This window comes from Kogia breviceps, chromosome 19, assembly GCF_026419965.1.
Source record: "Kogia breviceps isolate mKogBre1 chromosome 19, mKogBre1 haplotype 1, whole genome shotgun sequence".
Classification (NCBI taxonomy): Eukaryota; Metazoa; Chordata; class Mammalia; order Artiodactyla; family Physeteridae; genus Kogia; species Kogia breviceps.
Window position 1 is genome coordinate 1,386,230 of NC_081328.1, and position 17,635 is coordinate 1,403,864.

A 17,635-nucleotide genomic window follows, 5' to 3' on the forward strand; every position below is an offset into this window, starting at 1 on the left:
CCTTCCCGCTCCGCCCTCGGGAGACGCCGCTCTCCGGATCGGAAGTTGACGCGAACGCTTCCGGGTCTCGCGGCGCGAGGTTTCCAGTCATGTGATACCAAGATGGCGGCTCCGCGGTAGCTGGCTCTGGGTTGTGGCGTCCGGGGAGTCGCGACGGTTTCTGCTCTCTGGCCGTGGGGGCTGCCACGCCTGGATGGTCCGTGCGGCGGCCCGTATCCCCGCATTGGGCACCTGTTCAGGGCTGAGGCTGTTGCCGTGGCGGTGGGTTCTCGGGAGTGCCGGTGACCTCTCTGCGGGTGCCCTGCGCCGGCTGTGGTCGCCCGAGGAGTAGAAGGGCAGCCGGCCTCCCGGGTCTTCCCTACTCGCGGAGTTCCTCAGGCCTCCGAGAGCTCTGGAGGAGCCACATCTCTGAGGGGCTGCGGGAGCTCGAGCCCGCGGGTGTGTGACCGGCTGCCTCGTACCCCTGAGGGCGCAAAGAAGCCCGCAAGGACTGCTTCCTCCTCCAGAGGCCTGGCTCCCTCGCGTTGGCTACCCCCGCATTCTTGCCCACTTCCTCTCAATGTTCTCACCATATACCTGGAAATATGATCAGCGCCCCTGACGTGGTGGCCTTCACCAAAGAGGACGAGTACGAGGAGGAGCCTTACAATGAGCCGGCCCTGCCCGAGGAGTACTCGGTGCCGCTCTTCCCCTTCGCCAGCCAAGGAGCCAGTCCATGGTCCAAACTGTCCGGGGCCAAGTTCTCTCGGGACTTCATCCTTATTTCCGAGTTCTCTGAGCAGGTGGGACCCCAGCCCTTACTGACCATCCCCAATGACACCAAAGTTTTCGGTACTTTTGATCTCAATTACTTCTCTTTGCGGATCATGTCTGTGGATTACCAGGCCTCCTTCGTGGGCCATCCCCCTGGTTCTGCGTACCCCAAACTGAACTTCGTGGAGGATTCCAAGGTCGTGCTGGGAGACTCCAAGGAGGGGGCCTTTGCCTACGTGCACCACCTCACCCTGTATGACCTGGAGGCCCGTGGCTTCGTGAGGCCCTTTTGTATGGCTTATATCTCAGCAGACCAGCACAAAATCATGCAGCAGTTCCAGGAGCTCTCAGCTGAATTTTCCAAAGCTTCAGAGTGCTTGAAAACAGGCAACAGGAAGGCATTTGCTGGGGAACTTGAAAAAAAACTGAAAGACTTGGATTACACCAGGACAGTGCTGCACACCGAAACGGAGATCCAGAAGAAAACCAATGACAAAGGCTTTTACTCATCTCAGGCCATCGAGAAGGCCAATGAGCTGGCCAGCGTGGAGAAGTCCATCATCGAACATCAAGACCTGCTGAGGCAGATCCGCTCGTACCCTCATCGGAAGTTGAGGGGGTCTGATTTGTGCCCTGGGGAGACAGAGCACACCCAGGATCCGCCCAGCCAGGCAGCCACTACCTCTGACCCCGAAGAGTCTGCTGACACAGACCATTACGCCTGCAGACCCGCCTACACCCCAAAACTCATCAAAGCAAAGTCCACCAAGTGTTTTGACAAGAAGCTGAAGACCTTGGAAGAGCTCTGTGACACCGAGTACTTCAGCCAGACCCTGGCCCAGCTCAGCCACATTGAGCACATTTTCAGAGGAGACCTGTGCTACCTCCTGACCAGCCAGATCGACAGAGCACTCCTGAAGCAGCAGCATATCACAAACTTCCTCTTTGAAGACTTGGTAGAGGTCGAGGACAGGGGGGAAGAGAAACAGGAGAGTGCACCCCCGAAGCCCAGTCACGACAGGCCGCCTTCCAGGGCTGTAGAAGAATGTCCAGTTCCTCAGGTGTTAATTAGCGTGGGCTCCTACAAGTCCAGTGTGGAGTCCGTGCTAATCAAGATGGAGCAGGAACTTGGGGAGGAGGGGTCCAGGGAAGTGGAGGTGACAGAGGCAAGCAGTTTTGACCCCCAGGAAAACTTGGACTACCTGGATATGGACACGAAAGGGAGCATCAGCAGTGGAGAGAGCATTGAGGTTCTCGGCACGGAGAGGGCCACCTCTGTGCTGTCTAAGTCTGACAGCCAGGCCAGCCTCACGGTGCCCTTGAGCCCCCAGGTGGTCCGGAGCAAGGCTGTCAGCCACAGGACCATCAGCGGGGACAGTATTGAAGTCCTCGGCACCTGCCCCTCCGAGGCCCTCATCCCCGACAACTTCAAGGCCAGTTACCCAAGTGCCATTAATGAAGAAGAGTCCTACGCAGGTGACGGCAGGGGAGCCATCCACTTCCAGGCAGGCCTCAGCCCGCCGGAGCTGGGGGAGGCCGAGGAGGGCGGCTCGGGAGTCAGCCCGTCCCAGACAGACTCCTGCTGCATTGGGAGGGAGGGTGGCACTCTGCGGGTGCCGCTGTCCACCCCGGGCCACACGCTCTCCGACGAGGACGGGGTCGTGAGTGTCCCCCCGCAGCGCTACCTGCAGAAGGACCCGGAGTTCCACGTGGACTTCTCAGTGGAAAACGCCAACGCCTCTTCCCGGGACAGCGGTTCCGAAGGCTTCCCTGCTTACGAGCTGGACCCGAGCCACCTGCTGGCTAGCCGGGATGGCAGTAAGACCAGCCTGGAAGACCACTCCGACGCCACCAGCTACGGGAGCAGCGCCACCTCCGCCAGCTCCGACAGGACTTCCCCCTCTGCTCCTCCCACCGGCCCCTCTTCCGAGAGGCATAAGAAGAGGGCGGGCCAGAACGCCTTAAAATTCATCCGCCAGTACCCGTTTGCCCACCCAGCCATCTACTCCCTGCTCAGCGGGAGGACGCTCGTGATCCTTGGGGAGGAGGAGGCCGTGGTCAGGAAGCTGGTGACCGCGCTGTCCATCTTTGTCCCCAGCTACAGCGTCCATGCCAAGCCCGTGAAGCACTGGGTCTCCTCTCCTTTGCATATCACGGATTTTCAGAAGTGGAAGCTCATTGGCCTGCAGAGGTAATTGGTTACGGGTGGTGGGGATGGGCCCTGGCTGCTCAGAGATGAGGCTTCGGGTGGCCGTCCCTCTGGGTGAGGCTCACGGGTCGGTGTGGTGGCCCCAGAACCAGGAGGCCTGGCTTCCGGATTTGCCCCAGCACCAACTCGCTGTGTCGCTTTCGGCAGATCCTCTCCTTTTTCTGACCGGTTGCCTTGTGTGTCACAGGAGGGGTTGCAGTTCCTAAGTGGTTCCCAGCCTGGTCTGCACCCTGCTGTGTCAGGATTGTTTGGGAGGATTTTCGAGAACACCGCAGGCTTGCGATGGGGTTGGCCTGCGGTACGACGTGGAGTTCGCCCCGTGTGCAGCGAGGTGTGGGAACGACTGGACTGCTGGGTCTCGGGGCCCTGCCGAGTCTCTAACTCACACTCGGGGCTGAATGACTGAGGCGGGGTCTGCAGCTGAGGGGGCAGGGGTGCTGGGAGAGGCAGCCGCCGCGGCCCTCGCTCCCCTGTCCCCTCTGCCCCAGGAGCCCATCCCCCCCGCCCCCGGGAAGCTTTCTCCTTTTTCCCCACGTCACCGGCTTGTGCTGTAGCAGGTTCTTTCAGGTTTTCCCACGTCCTGCTTGTCTGGCTCGGGGGATTCCTGCCCTGGCGTGCGCGCTGGGCTCACCCCTCTCCCCGCACCTGCCGTTGCTCACCGGAGACGCACGCGCGTCGAGCTGGGTGATGGTCGGAGTCCCCTCTCTGGACTACGGAGAGGGCGGGAGGCCTTTCCTCCCCGCGGCAGTGAGCCGGAGCCGCCGTTTGTTCTGTTTCCCTTTACGCGGCGGGTCCCTGGCGCCCGTGAGGTCACCGCTCACGGCCACCTGACGCGCTGCCCCGCGGAGGCAGGGTGGTGGGATTCAAGCCCAGGGCGCTTCCACGTCCACCTCACTCTCGGGCCGTGGTGGCGGGGCTGGCGTACGAGCTGGAGGTCTCGGGCAGGGCCCCTGCTTTGGGAGAATTCGTGCTCCGGAGGCCGGAGCCCAGCGGCACAGGGAGGCGAGAGCTCCGACGGGGGCGCCTCGCGTGGGAGGCGTGGGGCGGGTGCCCGGAGGAGGTCTGGGGTCTCTGGCTTGAGCGGCAGGGAGGCTGGGGTCGCAGTGGGGGAACAGTGAGGACGGGTCTGCCACACCGGGGCAAGCCCAGCCCGTGGGCGTCGTGGGAGCGTGGACGCAGGGCCGAGGCTCAGCGGGTGCCCGGGCCCCGCCCCCCTGCTGGCGCCGACTTTGAGCTGGGGTCGGGGTGGGGGGTGGGGGGAGGCCTTTAAGGGACTGCGTTTGGCTGCCGTTCTCGGTGGGATGACGCGCGGGCGGCCCCACTTCTCCAACTCTCTCCTCTCACCCCAACCCCTGACCTTTGATTTTTTTTGCCTCAAAAGGTGGAGAATCTAAAACACACGTCAGTTTATCGACATCACCTGGCTTATCCACGACCAGGTTCGGGATGGCCTCGCCCTTTCCGGGGGCTTCCCCTGAGCTTCCTTCCTTAGAGCGCGCCGGCAGGCCCTTGAGGTGCATCCTCCACATCAGCCCCACCCCGCTGGGCACCCGGCTGCAGTGCCGCGTTGAGAAGGCGTCTGCGGCCCGGCGTGGCTGCACGGGGAGCCAGCTGTGATCAATCGCCATGTCTCTGGGGTGCGGGCAGGGAGAGCGGCAGGGGGCAGTGTCCCTAGAGGGGGGCTGTGAGCCGCTTCTCCGCAGTGGGCACCTGGGCAGCGCCTTCCTCCCTCCTGGGAAAATAGTAGTCATTTGCCAGGTACTTACTGAGAGCCATTACGGGCCAGCCGCCGTGCCCGGAGCCAGGATACAGGTGCGTCAGCAGTGGGGCGTCGCCTGGCAGGGCCGCCCTCGCTCCTGTCCCAGCGTCACCACCCCGTGGGCTGGCGCTCCCCCAGGCTGTTTCCATCTGCACGAGGAAGACCTGCCTCGTGCTGGCGAGCGTCGGGGGCCATCGTGTCTGACCCGCGCCTGTTCCGTGCAGGTGCTGCTCTGACGTCCTGGGGGGCAGGGGAGGGGGGCGCCGATCGCCGTGTGGAAGGCAGGCCAGGTGGCCGGGGTGGAGCCGGGCCCTCGCCTCGGACTTGGAGCCGTGGAGGGTCCCTCCAGGAAAGCGGGAGGCCCGTCAGCAGTGACAGCTGAGACCTTTCTAGGGAACGTCTGGTGACTCGTCCCACGGAGCCCTCCCTCCCACACCCCCTGAGCGCGCACAGGTGCTGGGAGTCGGGAGATCTGCCCCCGGAGGGCCCTGCTCGGGCGGGCGCCGCGGCCGACGGGTCAGGGGCCTTGCCCCCCAGGGCACATGTCGCTGGAGGGTCGGCAGAGGGGCCAGGAGGAGAGAGGGGACTGGATTCGGCTGCGGCTCACCTGAAGGTGTCCCGGGCGGTGGGCAGCGGACCCGGTGGGGCGGCGCCGTGAGGGGACGAGTTGCGGCCCCGGCTGTCAGCTGTCGGGCGCGGAGGCTCCTGCCGCTACCCCGCGGAGCAGGGAAGGGCTGCCGCCGGGATGCACGCCGAGCCCCGGCCCCTGGGGGTGCCCAGAGCTGCGGGTGGCTGGTGAGCCGGCACTGAGACGGAGAGGCAGGTGGAAGCCCACCTGAGGGTCAGCATTTAAGGGTGCGAGCAGAGGCGTGCCTTTGTGTGTCTGCGGGGCTCGGTCCCGGGTGCTGGGTCAGTATGGGATCCGAGAGTTGTGGCCTGGGACAGTCCCTTCCCCCGCAGGCACCTGAACTGTGGGTAGGACTGTCCCTCAGGACCCTCACCGCAGAGCCACCGGTGGCAGTGGCCTTGGATTTTTTCCACTGAAGTAGGCCCTCTGCCTGGAGATCCGTGGCAGCCGGACCAGACGTTTGCAGGTGTAAGAGGCAGGTAGACAATCAGGTCGGCCTCCCACGGTTATAAATCAAAACCGGCGGTAATCGGGTTGCTCACCAAGCAGCAGTGGAAGACCTGGACTGTTTGGAAGACAGCTCTGCTCGGGGGGGAGGCGCTGGTGTTGCGTCAGAGGCCCTGGGTCAAATCCCGGTTCAGCCGCCTTCTACGTGGCTGACCTAGGACAAGCCGCGGTCCCTCTGCGGGCCTCAGTGTCCTCATCTGTGCAGAGTCCCCCTGCCACCCTGGCTTCGGGTGGGCCGGAATGAAGCTCAAGACGGGGGTGGGCGGGGTGCTGCCCGAGGGACAGAGGCCCGGACGCACCTCCTCCCGTGCCATCTGGCCTCTGGAGGAGCTTTGGGGGGAACCAATGAAGGAAGAGTTTGGGGGCGCAAAAGAGGTGGTGCCGTGGTGGGTGGGAGTAGGCGGGGTGCCAGAGCCTGGGGAGAGGCTGGCCTGAGGCGGGCGGCGGCCGAGTGCAGGGCTGGAAGATGAGGCGAGGCATTTAGCTCATGGCCCAGCCCCCTCGGGGGGAGGTAAGGGTGACCCAGGAGTGGGTGGGGAGCCTCCCGCAAGTCTGACTCCTCGTGGCCTGTGGTGGCGGGCCCGGCCCCGCACGTATGGCCCCGCTTGGCCCCGCTTGCGCCCGCGCCTGCCGTGCTCTGAGTCCCCGGAGCCCACCTCTCTCAGGACCCCGAGGCCCCTCCTCCAGCGCCCTCCCAGCCCGCGGCCGCTGCTGTGGACACGGAGGCCACGCCTCCCCTCGCTGGGCCGCCTCGTGTGCGTGTCCTTTCTTCCGGGCCAGACCAGGCCCCAGGTCAGTGCCTGGAATACGCTAGGCGCACGGTAGACGACTGTCGGCTCTACAAGAAGAGAGCACCCGTGAGGAGAAAGTATGACGAGGCGATCTCAGTCCCAAGAGTCCTTTCACAACCACTTCACAAGCGCCAACTTCCAAAGGAGCGTCAGTGCGGAGCGGCTGTCAGCCAGCCCTTTGCTGCACTCTGCAGGGTAATCCCAGCTCCTCTGGGGGACCTGGTCTAGACGAGGTGGTCAGGGGCCGCTTACTGAGGCCGACACTCCGGCCTCCTTCCCTCGCTGAGTGAACCCGGCCTGCCTGCCTCTGATGTGCCGGGCACGGCATGGGGTACGGTCCTGGGTCTGCGGGAGCTCCTGGCGCCACAGCGGTCAGTGCCAGGCCGGTGGCGAGGGCCAGACGCTGTCCTGGGCGCCACAGCCTGTGCCTCCACTGTGACCCCAGAGGCAGGACCGTCGTCCCTGCCTCACAGACGAGGCTCGGAAGTTAAGGACCTCGGCCAAGGCCGCGGAGCAGGAACGAACGAGAGGAGCAAACAGGTCAGGGAAGGCTGGGTGTTCCGGGCAGAGCAGAAGGGTCCCCGCGGAAAGCCTGGCGAGGCTGCAGGGGAGTCCCTGGGGAGTGACAGGTGGGGCGTCGGGCAGCAGGAAGCGGGTCGTCGGGGCCTCGTGGGCCACGCTGGGCACTGGACCTTGGTCGTGAGAGGGGTGAGGAGCCTTGAAGGTCGTGGTGGCCAGACCTGCCTTCCCGAGAGCGCCGGCGAGCGGGGCCGGGCGGTGGGGGGGAGGGGGGCTAGCCTCGCGGCAGGGGCCCACCCCGGCTTCTGCCTCCTGACCTTGGCCTGTGTGTTTCAGGGTGGCGTCCCCTGCCGGTGCCGGCACCCTCCACGCCCTGAGCCGCTACAGCCGCTACACGAGCATCCTGGACCTGGACCGGAAGACCCTGCGCTGCCCCCTCTACAGAGGCACCCTGGTGCCCCGGCTGGCGGACCACCGCACGCACATCAAGCGGGGCAGCACCTACTCCCTGCACGTGCAGAGTGCGCTCACGCAGCTCTGCGCCAAGGCCTTCCTCTACGCCTTCTGCCGCCACCTGCACCTGCCCGCCCGCGGCACCGAAGCCGAGGGGCTGGCCGCCAGCCGCCAGGCCAGCTTCTTGCAGCTCAACCTGGGGCTGGTGAACGAAGACGTCAAGGTGGTCCAGTACCTGGCAGAGCTGCTGAAGCTACACTACACGCGGGAGCCTTCCGCGGCCGGCCAGCCCGTGCTCAGGTTTGACTACGTCCCCAGTTTCCTGTACAAGATCTGAGGTCAGGCCTGGCCACTGTGAGCAAGACCCGTGGCTCGGTATGGGGAGGGCGTTGGCACAACCAGGGGGTCTTCTGAGCTGTTTGGACTTCCGGTGTTCTTGCTGGGAAGGAAACCGAGGTGGCAGCCGTGGTTCCCAGGTGGCTCTGGGCAAGGGCGGTGGGGGCACTGGCCCCCAGGCGGCGTCTGGAAGGACGGTAACGCGGCCCCTTGGAGAGTGGCCTGGGGTCGGGACTGGGGGCCAGGGCAGAAGAAAGCTTGGGCGGTGTGATGAGGGGCAGGGAGGCGGGGCCTGCAGGGAGGACCACGCCGGCCCTCTCGCGCGGTAACGTCAAGGGCAGCAGCCGTTAACTGGACGGTTTGGTCGAAAGCAGGACGACGGAACGTCCGTTGCCTCGTGCAGACCCCAGCTGGGCCTTTCGCGTGGCCTCGCGGAGCCGCCCTCCCAGGGGAGGCCCCTGGATGCTCCCCGCCCCGTCCTCACGTCCTCGCCAGGCACGGAGGGGCCTGCCGCTGGGCTCCCAGGCTCAGCGGAGTGACCAGTCACCGGCCCCTGGTCATCAGAACCGCTGTCGTGGGGGTCTGGGCACAGGCTTCCCGCTGTGCGGGCGAAGAGCCACCAGCTCTCCTGGGGGCGCCGACACTGTCCTCTCGGGGAGGGTCTGCGGACGGGCTGGCGCTCGCCCGGCAGAGGTCACCGCAGACCTTCGCTAGCACTTCACTACCTCACGGGGTGTCGCGGGCGCGGGGCAGCCGGCGGGCTGGGATCTCCTCCGGGAAGGCCATGCCGGCCTGGCGCACACGCACTCACTGCAGCTCGCTCCGCCCCGGCTGAGTCCCAGCCCCACCTCCTGTTCACCCACCAGGACTCTCCTGACACAGTTACCACTGGTGTGTGTAGGTGGATGGTTATTTGCAACCTTGAAAATGTCATACTTTTCTTCCTTGTTTGTCCCTAAGCAGGGAGAACTCTTGGTATTACTGATTTTTAATTTTTTCCCCCAAGTTGTGGTAAAACACACCTGGAGCAGCCACAGTGGTTGCTCCTGCGCACGCGCGCTTGTCTGTCGGGGCCGTGTTCTGTGTCGTCAGAGTCCTGCTGTTGAGACGTGGTCCGCCACCAGCTTTGCAGCACACCACAGCGGTCAGGACCCCCTGGTGACCAAGGAGGCTTCGTTTCCTCTCTCTCTCCGTGGCCCTCCCTGCTCAGGCTTCTGGTCAGGGTCCCCATTCCTGCCAGAGTGCGATCCTGCTCCGGAGGCCGTGACCGAGGCCCCCTGTGACAGGGCTGCCACCGCCGTCTCCTCGGGTCCTTGAACCTGTGCTGTCACCTGTGTCCCCCAGAGAGGCGTCTCCGGGGACCACACGGCAGCTTCCCAACGTGCAGTGTGGGTGCTGGTGGGAAGGCTGCCCTCCTGTTAACCGCCGCCCCCCTTGTGTTCAGATGCTCCTGTGTTTTCTCGGTAGGTGGTTAATTGGGTCTACTTGGGCCTCCTGGGACACGAGCTTGGGACACCTGATCTCTGAGGGAAGAGCGGTCCGTGGGGCCCAAATGACCAGATGGGAAGCGATCGCGGGCCCCCCCCCCCCCCGGGCCGCCAACATGGCCTCTGCGGTTCACAGCTCGCGCCTGGGAAGCCAGAAAGGGCAGCAGGTCAGTCACGCTGGCCTCCTCGAAGCGCAAGTCCTCTCCGGAGGGTGTTTGTGCAGAAGCTCCGCCTCGGGCGAGCCCTGCTGGGGCGAGCTGAAGGCCTGGCGTGGGGCGGCCGCAGAGGGGACGCTGGAGCCACTCTCCTGAGCCGCCGCTTCATGGAGGAGTAGAGAGCTGTATTCGCTGACTGGTGCTGAACTCCAGCATTTAAATTTTGGTTAAAATCCAAACTTTGCAGCGTGGCAGCTTCGCAGAATTGCTTGATGCCAAGTTATGTCTCTCTTCAGAGGGAGCTCAGAGGGGAGCCAGGCCTCCCCGGCCCCGCCACGCTGGGGACTGGAACCTGCCAGGAGTCTCAGACGCACCTGAGTCTGAGCGGTGGGGACCTGTGCAACGAACTCATCTCGTCAGGAATCTCAACAAGAGTTGTTCCCTGGTAAAGGTCAGCAAGCGTCCAAATGCTGAGAAACGCTTCAAAAATCAGAGGGTGTCAACTGCCCTTAGTACTTCTTCAATCCTAAGTACGGCCTCGAAGGCCCAGGCACCGAAACCTTGAGGTTTGTTTCAACTTCACTTCCAGTCCATTACCTGCCCCCCACCCTGCCTTTTTAAAGCAGTCCAAGTTAAGAAGAACCTGCCCAGGCTGGCATTTATGCAGTAGTGATTTCCAGAAGCTCCACGGTAGACATCAGCTGAACCCTTTTATAGCACCTGTGGCCCTGGGGACCCTACTCCTTTAGTAGAATCTGGAAATGGGCTGTGATAGCCCAGCTGCCATTTCCCATCTAGCTCTGACCTCCTTGCTTCAGATCAGTTACTGTGTGCAAAGTATGGTAGACTTCATCCCCAGACAAGTAACAAATCCCATGTCAAAATCCCAGGATGGCCGACAGAGTCTCCCCCGAGTGCCAGGGCTGCTGCAGGCCGCCACGGACCCAGCCGCCTGGAAGACTCGCACGCAGCTTGCCACCCACTCCCCCATTGCTGGGCGCGTGGCCCCCCCTCCCCCCTCCCCAGCCTGATGGCGCCTGGCCGGTCAGCCTCTCCACAAGGCCCACGTCATCTTTGCACAGGCAGGAGCTTTCCTGGGCCGGTGCGGTCCATCAGTCCGTGTGGACAGCCTTCGGAGGCACCGGCCCCCCCAAGCCAGCATCAGATCTTACCTCCCATCTCCCTGGAGGCTCAAGAAAGTGCCTTGGCTCGTGCTTTGAAGCAAACCAGCTAGCTTTCTGGCTTTTTCCCAATATCGTGATAGAAACTGATACAACTAGAATTTTTGAGAGAGAGATGGTATTAACGTTGCAAAAAGGAAAAGTATCAAATCTCTACTTCTGGCTGGAAAGAAAACCAGCCTCAGCTAAGGCTGGAGCACACCCAGCTCTTCTGAGCCTGTCCTGCTTTGAGGTTTGCTTTCAGCTGTGGGGAGGAGGGAGCACTTGGCCATGAATCAAGTGCTGGTCTGGGGCCCTAGCCTCCCGGAAGTGCTTGTGTGGTGGCCTTTGTCTCCTGCGGCGGGGGGCGCGGGGGGAGGTCAAGTTCCTGGGTGTAAGCTGTGGAGGTGGCAGCCGCCCGGCCCGCTGAGCTGGAGCCCCGGACGCCAACCACGGCTGTGTTAAGGCCACGGTGAGAAGCGTGAGGACGTCGTATTTGTCGTTTTTTGAAAAGCTGTATCATTACTGCATGCTCCTCGTCGTGTGTGAGCGTGAGTCCCACCGGGTGAGCCGGGGTCGCTGCGGCCAGGGCGCGAGCACGCTGCCCACGCCGCACGCGTGCCTGCAGCTCCTGGTGTGGCTGCACCAGAGTTCAACCAGTCATGCCAAACTAATAGTAAGAGATGTGTACTTTGTAAGAAATTAATTTATTTGAGTTGAGATATTTTTGAAATATAAAAATTGGTTGTATTTTTTAAAGCTGTAATTCTTGTAGACATTCTGTGGTTAAAAATTTGTGCTTATTAAAAATGGTCATCTATGTTTTACACTTGAGATTTGTGAAAAATAAAGTTTCTGCGGGAAGGTGACCTCTGGTTTCCCGGTCCCGGGAGGGAGGGGGCTGTCGGCTCAGCGGCTTGGGACTCGGTTCCCTGGCCTGCCTGCCCTGGGGGAAGGGGACCACATCGCCCTCCTGCCCAGGTGCTGGAAGCAGCACTCCCACCAAGCTGGGTGGCACCTGAATAGACCCGTCTAACTTGTGACTCTGACCGAATGCACAGCAGAAGGGCCAAGACGCTCCCTCCTCGTTTGCAGCGATTATAACCGGGTCCTCCTTTGGTGCCCACCGGGGAACAGATAGCAAGGGGCAGCTCTTCCAAGCTCAAACTTTGGAGCTTCCGGCCGGCGCAGCGAGTCAGGGAAGCCCAGGGACTCTTAAAGATGGCGTCTTCCCGGTAACCCTGCCCTCCACCAGCCTGGATGACTAAGGCTGAATGGCTAAATTGTATTTCATTTTTTCAGAATAACTACACGTAGCTGTGAGAAAGTGAGGTTCAGATTTAAACTCCTTAATAACTTGTCCCAGAATGACTAACACTGAGCCTTAAACAAATGTTGGTTTGTGAACAAGGTAAAAAAAGCCAAGTCCGGAAAGGGGCCCGTGCGGGGCCTCCAGGGCGCTGGGCCCCTGGGCGGGCGGGCCCTCCTCTAGACGTCGGGCAGGCCGGGCAGAGGGAAGAGGGCGGCGAAGCTCTCCACCTCCGCCCGGAGCGCCGCCACAGCCCGCCGGTGAGCCTCGGCCCCCGCCAGCCTCTCCGTGAACTCCTGCAGGGTGGCCTTCAGCCCCACGGTGTCCTGGATCTGCAGGGTCAGCTCTATCCCTGCGCCAGCGAGAGACGCCACTGCCCACGTGCCCCCGGCGGCCAGGCCCCACCGCCCTGCCGTCCACGTGCCCGCCACCCTCCCGGCCCACACTCTGCCGGGCGACGCGCCGTCTCCCGGCCCTGTTCCAGCCTCGACACAGAGCCCTCCTTCATCCCGACCGCACAGCCCCGCGCGGCCGGCGTCCACGCCTCTCCTCACCTCTGTGAATAAAATGGGCGACTTTTTGGAAATCTTCTTCCAAGAGTCCTCGGGATGTCAGCGCCGGGGTCCCCAGGCGCAGTCCGCTGGGCCGCAGGGCGCTTTTGTCACCTTCAAGAGAAACGGGCTCTGTCCCTGGGCTGCACCCATCTCCCCACTGACCATGGGCACCGGGAAGGGGCTCGTGGGCAAAAGGAACAGGCCCACGGACGCTGGCCCACACCTCGGCTGCGCTGCTTGAAGTATCAGGAGGGCCGCCTTTTGCGACGTGGTCCTTGCTCCCGACACCAGGGCAGCACCTGTCTGCGTTTCAGGGGCGTCGCCCACATCTTCTTCACCACCCGCCGGGAAATGCAGCCGGTTTTCCAGAGGCCCCCCGCCTCCCTCTCCCTCTCCGCCCGCAGCGGGGTCAGCGCCGCGTCAGAGGGGGCGGCCAGGGGAGCATGGCCTGGCCTGTCCAACGCTGCACATCTCGTCCCCAGAGCCAAGTCCCCGTCGGCCTTGAAAGGTGCAGACGGGAGAGGGCTGAGGACGCTCACCTGGGCAGGTGTTCTTGTTGCAGGCGATGGAACAGGCTTCCAGCACCTTCTCAGCCCGGCCGCCGTCCGTGCCTTTGGAGCGGAGGTCCACGAGGATCAAGTGGTTGTCAGAACCCCCTGGGAACCGGGTTAGACACATGGAAGCCGACCCCGTGCCCAGCGAAGGGATCTCTCTCTTCCAAAGAAATGGGGGGCTGTGACCCCCACCCCGTGTCCTGCGGGGCTTTCATCACCTGCTAAAGACCATACACCCCAGGGCCTCAGAGTCCGAGAAGCAGCACAGAGTAGTTTAAAAAGGGAACCTGAGGGTGCAGAGGGGTCTGAGGGCAAACGGCCAGCCCAGACGGCCCGCTGCCACGTCCCAACCTGTCAGGTGCCGGGGAAGTGCCTGGAAGTCTGTTGGGGTGATGACGTCATCTGGGAGTGTCCCCCTTCTCTCTAAGTCCACCCTCAAGGCTGCCTCTAAGGGGGCCTCAGAGTAGCGGGCCGTGGGCAATCGAGGTGACAGGGTGACGGGCACGTCAGATGCAGACACTGCCAGCCCATTGTGTGCTTTAAGCCCAATCCTGCGAGGATGATAGTATTTTCAAAGTGGTGCAGTAGAGATATGGAAGAACTTTCTGGAACAGCCCAAGGCCACCCAGGAATCTTCCAAGCACCTGATCTTCACTTTGAACTCTAGTTAATCCCCGGGTTAGCTAGATCCCCATCGCTGACTCAGGCGATGACCACGGCTTCAAAGACGCATGTGGCCTAAGCAGATGCATGTCCCGGGGCCCACCGCCCCCTGCCTTGCTGCGTGGCTTTAGGAACCTCAGACGCCCATTTGTAAAATAAGACCAGTGATTCCCAAGGCTATCTCGAGGTTTGCACGAGGTCGTGTATACAGAGCTGAGGGGATTCCCGAGTCACCCCAAGGCTGCAGCCACCGTGCCCAGGCCACGACCCTACAGCCACACCCTGACAGGCCCGGGGCGAGCCTCGAGCAGCCCCGAGGAGCAAGGCCGCCCTCAGGGCTCGGTTCCTGTCGTACCTGTGACCACTTTGTAGCCCAGCCCCATCAAGGCCTCGGCCAGAGCCCTGCAGTTGGCCAGCACCTGGCGCTGGTAGACTCTGAACTCCGGAGTCATGGCCTGCTTCAGAGCCACCGCCACCCCTGGCAGGAGATGAAGACAGGCCGTGAGTCAAAGAAACACCTGTCTCCACTTGGGATCCCAGCTTCTCAGTGTCACCCAGGGCGGGCGGGTTACATCTCCTCCCAAAATGATCTCTTTTTAACCCTGCAGTTACCCGGCTAAGCCTCAGATCTCTCTCTCTCTCTGAGCAAGTGCTTTTGAGGCGGCCTCTCTCCAGCATGAAGTTTCAGGCTAAGGAAATCACCGGGGGAGAGCTGTTCCCAGCAAGATGGATTTTATGTCCTTTTTAAGCTCGACGTGTGTAAACAGATCACTTAGCTGCTGATGCTTTGATGCCAAATTATGCACCTTTCAGAGCAGAGCCCAGGTGAGAGGTGCAGGCCTGATCTGCCTGCACACCCAGCCTCCTCTGGGACCTTGTTCGATCCCCAGGGCTGCTTAAAGGGGCGCAGAAGATGGAGGAGGATGCAAACCACGTGCCCACGTGCTGGCACAGGAGCCCCCAGTCCGTGTGTGGAAGATGGCCCGGAGAGGCTGGAGGGCTGGCCTCCTGCCATTGGAGGGCGCGGAGCGGGTGGGTGTAAGGGGAGCTGCCCCTGCCCACTCTGGAGCCTAAAACTCTCCCTTCGCTGCTCCCTCCACGCCCCTTCTTATATACGCCGGCACCTCTCCCGACGGTGTCCCAATGGGGACGGGACACCTTTGTCCTGGCTCCTCCACCAACTGCTTTGCTCCAAAGATGGAGTAAAGGCTCTGAGGTCATCAGGTTTTCTAAGGCTCGGGCACACACAGAGGAGTATGTCTATGACAGCTGCCGGGCCATCGTGGAATAGGGCCTAGGAGGTACCAGCGCGGCCCCAGAGTCAAAGCCGAGGGTCAGACACAGGTGTCGCCGTCCCCTCCCCTGGAGGCCGGGAGACCAGGGGAGGGCCGCCTGCCCGCTCACGTGCTCCTCCGGCTGTGCAGCCTTCCGTTGTCAGGTCCCCTCCCCGTGGTTTCTCAGGGGCTCGGGTGGGGCCTGCCCGACTCAGTGGAGCGGCCGTCACCTCTGTCCCTGCTGACATATGCACTGCTCCCCTTCCCTGCCTCATTAGCACCTCTTAGACAGCGCGTGGCCGCGGGGCCTGGGCAGGGTGGGTCTGCGTTACCAGCGATGGCATGGTTGTGGGGCCCCCCCTGCAGGCCTGGGAACACGGCAGAGTTGATGAGCGACTCCAGGTTGTAGCGAGTCTCTCTGCCCGTCTTCGGGTCCACGCCGCGCACTCCTGGACAAAGGACAACACGGGACGTGGGACAGGCCATCCCCTCTGTTTTCTCCCCACCTGGACACAGACCCGGCCCCACTCCTGCAGGCGATGCTGCAGGCCAGGGAGGATACTTGCTCCCAGGGGGGCTGGGTGGGGGTACCACCCTTCAAAGGTCAAAGGAAGGGGCTTCCCTGGTGGCGCAGTGGCCAGTGTCGCCCTGCCAGTGCAGGGGACACAGGTTCGAGCCCTGGTCCGGAAGATCCCACATGCCGCGGGGCAACTAGGCTCATGAGCCACGACTACTGAGCCCACGTGCCTAGAGCCCATGCTTGGCAGCAACGAGAAGCCCATGCACCGTAACTAGAGAGAACCCGCGTGCAGCAACAAACACCCAATGCGGCCAAAAAAATAAAAAAAAAAAAGAAGTGAGAGGAAGGATGAAAATGTCCCTCCACTGAGATAGTAACAAAGAATATGCCTTGGGCATATTTCCTCAAAGGACTGTCCTGGAGAGCAGTCTTCCAAGATGACTCCTTTGGGGGAGACGTGACTCATTTGGCCAGAAACGGAGAAGCAGCTTCCTTTCTGAGAAAAGTTAAGGACCAGTAATAGGAGCTGCCAGTGTCTCCACGGAGCTTCTTGTGAGCCAGGAACCGCTCTGAGCAGTTTCCCTAAATTCATTCATTCGATCCTCACAACAGCAGTCCCCAGGGACAGGTACTATTACTATGATCCCTACTCGGGAGGTGAGGAATTGAGGCACAGAGAGGCTGCACAACTAGCCGAAGATCACACAGCACATCCGTGGCAGAGCCAGGACTTGCTCCGCCTGGAGGGTCAATCGAATATCACCAACATACAGTGGGGAAAACAAATGTCTCCCCAGCGGGTGGGAAAGGCCGCCTGCCTCGGAAACCTGAACACAACTGAGGAGGGGCCTCTGAGGGGCACAGAGGCGGCAGGGCCCTGAGAAGCCCAGTGGGCACACGGTGTATCCAGTCCTGGCCAGCGGCTGGGCAAGGGGGTCCCGCGGGGGGTAAAGAGAGATGCAGTCACCAAAGGGGGTTCTGTCTGCTGACGTGAGGTTAGTGCACCGGGACTTAAGACTATGGGACCCTAATCCTGCTTCTCAGGAACGGGCATCCCAAGAAGGGGGCACATACACGTAGGCTCCATTACGGGAAGGAGAAATTCCTCACTCAAACGACCAACGTCTACTACGGCTTACACGTCAGTGTCTTACAGGTTGATTACTGAGTCTTTCTCCGAGAGAAACATGCTACAGCAAGTTCACCAAAATAACGCTGCACCGCGAGGCCTCCGGTCACCCCAGCGCCTTCCGCTCAACAGGATAAGCTGAGCCACAGGCCGCTGGCCCCCAGGACGCCCTCCCCCCCCCCTTCCCCTTCCCCCGGGCCTGGCAGCTGTGCTCAGGGCTGCCCGCTCTGGACAGCATCTGGGTCAGTCTTCCCGGCCCCCGAAACCGACCGTGGGCCCCAAGAGGAAAGGCAGCCCCGGCCCCGCCAGGAGCGCACCCTTCCTGTAGAAGATCATGCCGGCGCGGCAGCCCCGCAGGGTCTTGTGGGTGGTGGTGGACACCACGTGGCAGTGCTCGAAGGGGGAGGGCACCACGCCGGCCGCCACCAGCCCGCTGATGTGCGCCATGTCGGCCATGAGGTACGCCCCGTTGTCGTCAGCGATCTCGCGCAGCCGGGCGTAGTCCAGGTTCCGGGAGTAGCAGCTGGTCCCTGAGACGGCAAGGGTGACGCTGAGTGAGCTCGAGAGCAGAGCCGCCTCGGCTGGGCACGGCGTCCGAGAGCCGGCCTTGCCCTCTAAGGCCCGAGGACGGAAACGAGGCACGCCTGCAAATCCCACCCGTGCCAAAGGCGACCCCCTCCTCTCTGCCCCTGTGTTGCGTGGCCGGGGCGGCCCCCGGCCATCGCCAGCCCAACTAGGCAGGGGCCAGCATGTTCAGATGCTTCTGGGGAACAGTGCAGGACTGATGGTCCGGAGAGAAAAGGAAACAGACCCCAGCAGCTCAGCTGCACAGCAGAAGCCCGCAAGGAGTGAGGACGGGGCGGGCACAGCACACA

At 62.6% G+C, this 17,635-nt stretch overlaps 2 protein-coding genes across 8 annotated transcripts in view; one reads left to right on the top strand and one right to left on the bottom strand.

The window, feature by feature from the left end:
• The first annotated feature begins 91 nt into the window (after window positions 1-91).
• SMCR8 (SMCR8-C9orf72 complex subunit) lies at window positions 92-11,626 on the top strand. Its single transcript, XM_059048422.2, has 2 exons — window positions 92-2,944; window positions 7,503-11,626. Exons 1-2 carry the CDS (start codon window positions 585-587, stop codon window positions 7,954-7,956), a joined length of 2,814 nt encoding a protein of 937 aa, XP_058904405.1. The 5' UTR covers window positions 92-584; the 3' UTR covers window positions 7,957-11,626.
• Window positions 8,928-17,635, bottom strand: part of SHMT1 (serine hydroxymethyltransferase 1) — a 22,947-nt gene continuing 14,239 nt past the window's right edge. For all 7 annotated transcript variants that reach the window (XM_059048449.2, XM_067021966.1, XM_067021970.1 and 4 more), the window contains 6 exons: window positions 17,078-17,290; window positions 15,444-15,560; window positions 14,193-14,315; window positions 13,160-13,276; window positions 12,621-12,731; window positions 8,928-12,418 (listed from right to left, as the gene is read on the bottom strand). In XM_059048449.2, the coding sequence (XP_058904432.1) occupies window positions 12,246-12,418; window positions 12,621-12,731; window positions 13,160-13,276; window positions 14,193-14,315; window positions 15,444-15,560; window positions 17,078-17,290 (854 nt within the window). In that variant the 3' untranslated portion in view covers window positions 8,928-12,245. The remainder of the gene's footprint in view (window positions 12,419-12,620; window positions 12,732-13,159; window positions 13,277-14,192; window positions 14,316-15,443; window positions 15,561-17,077; window positions 17,291-17,635) is intronic.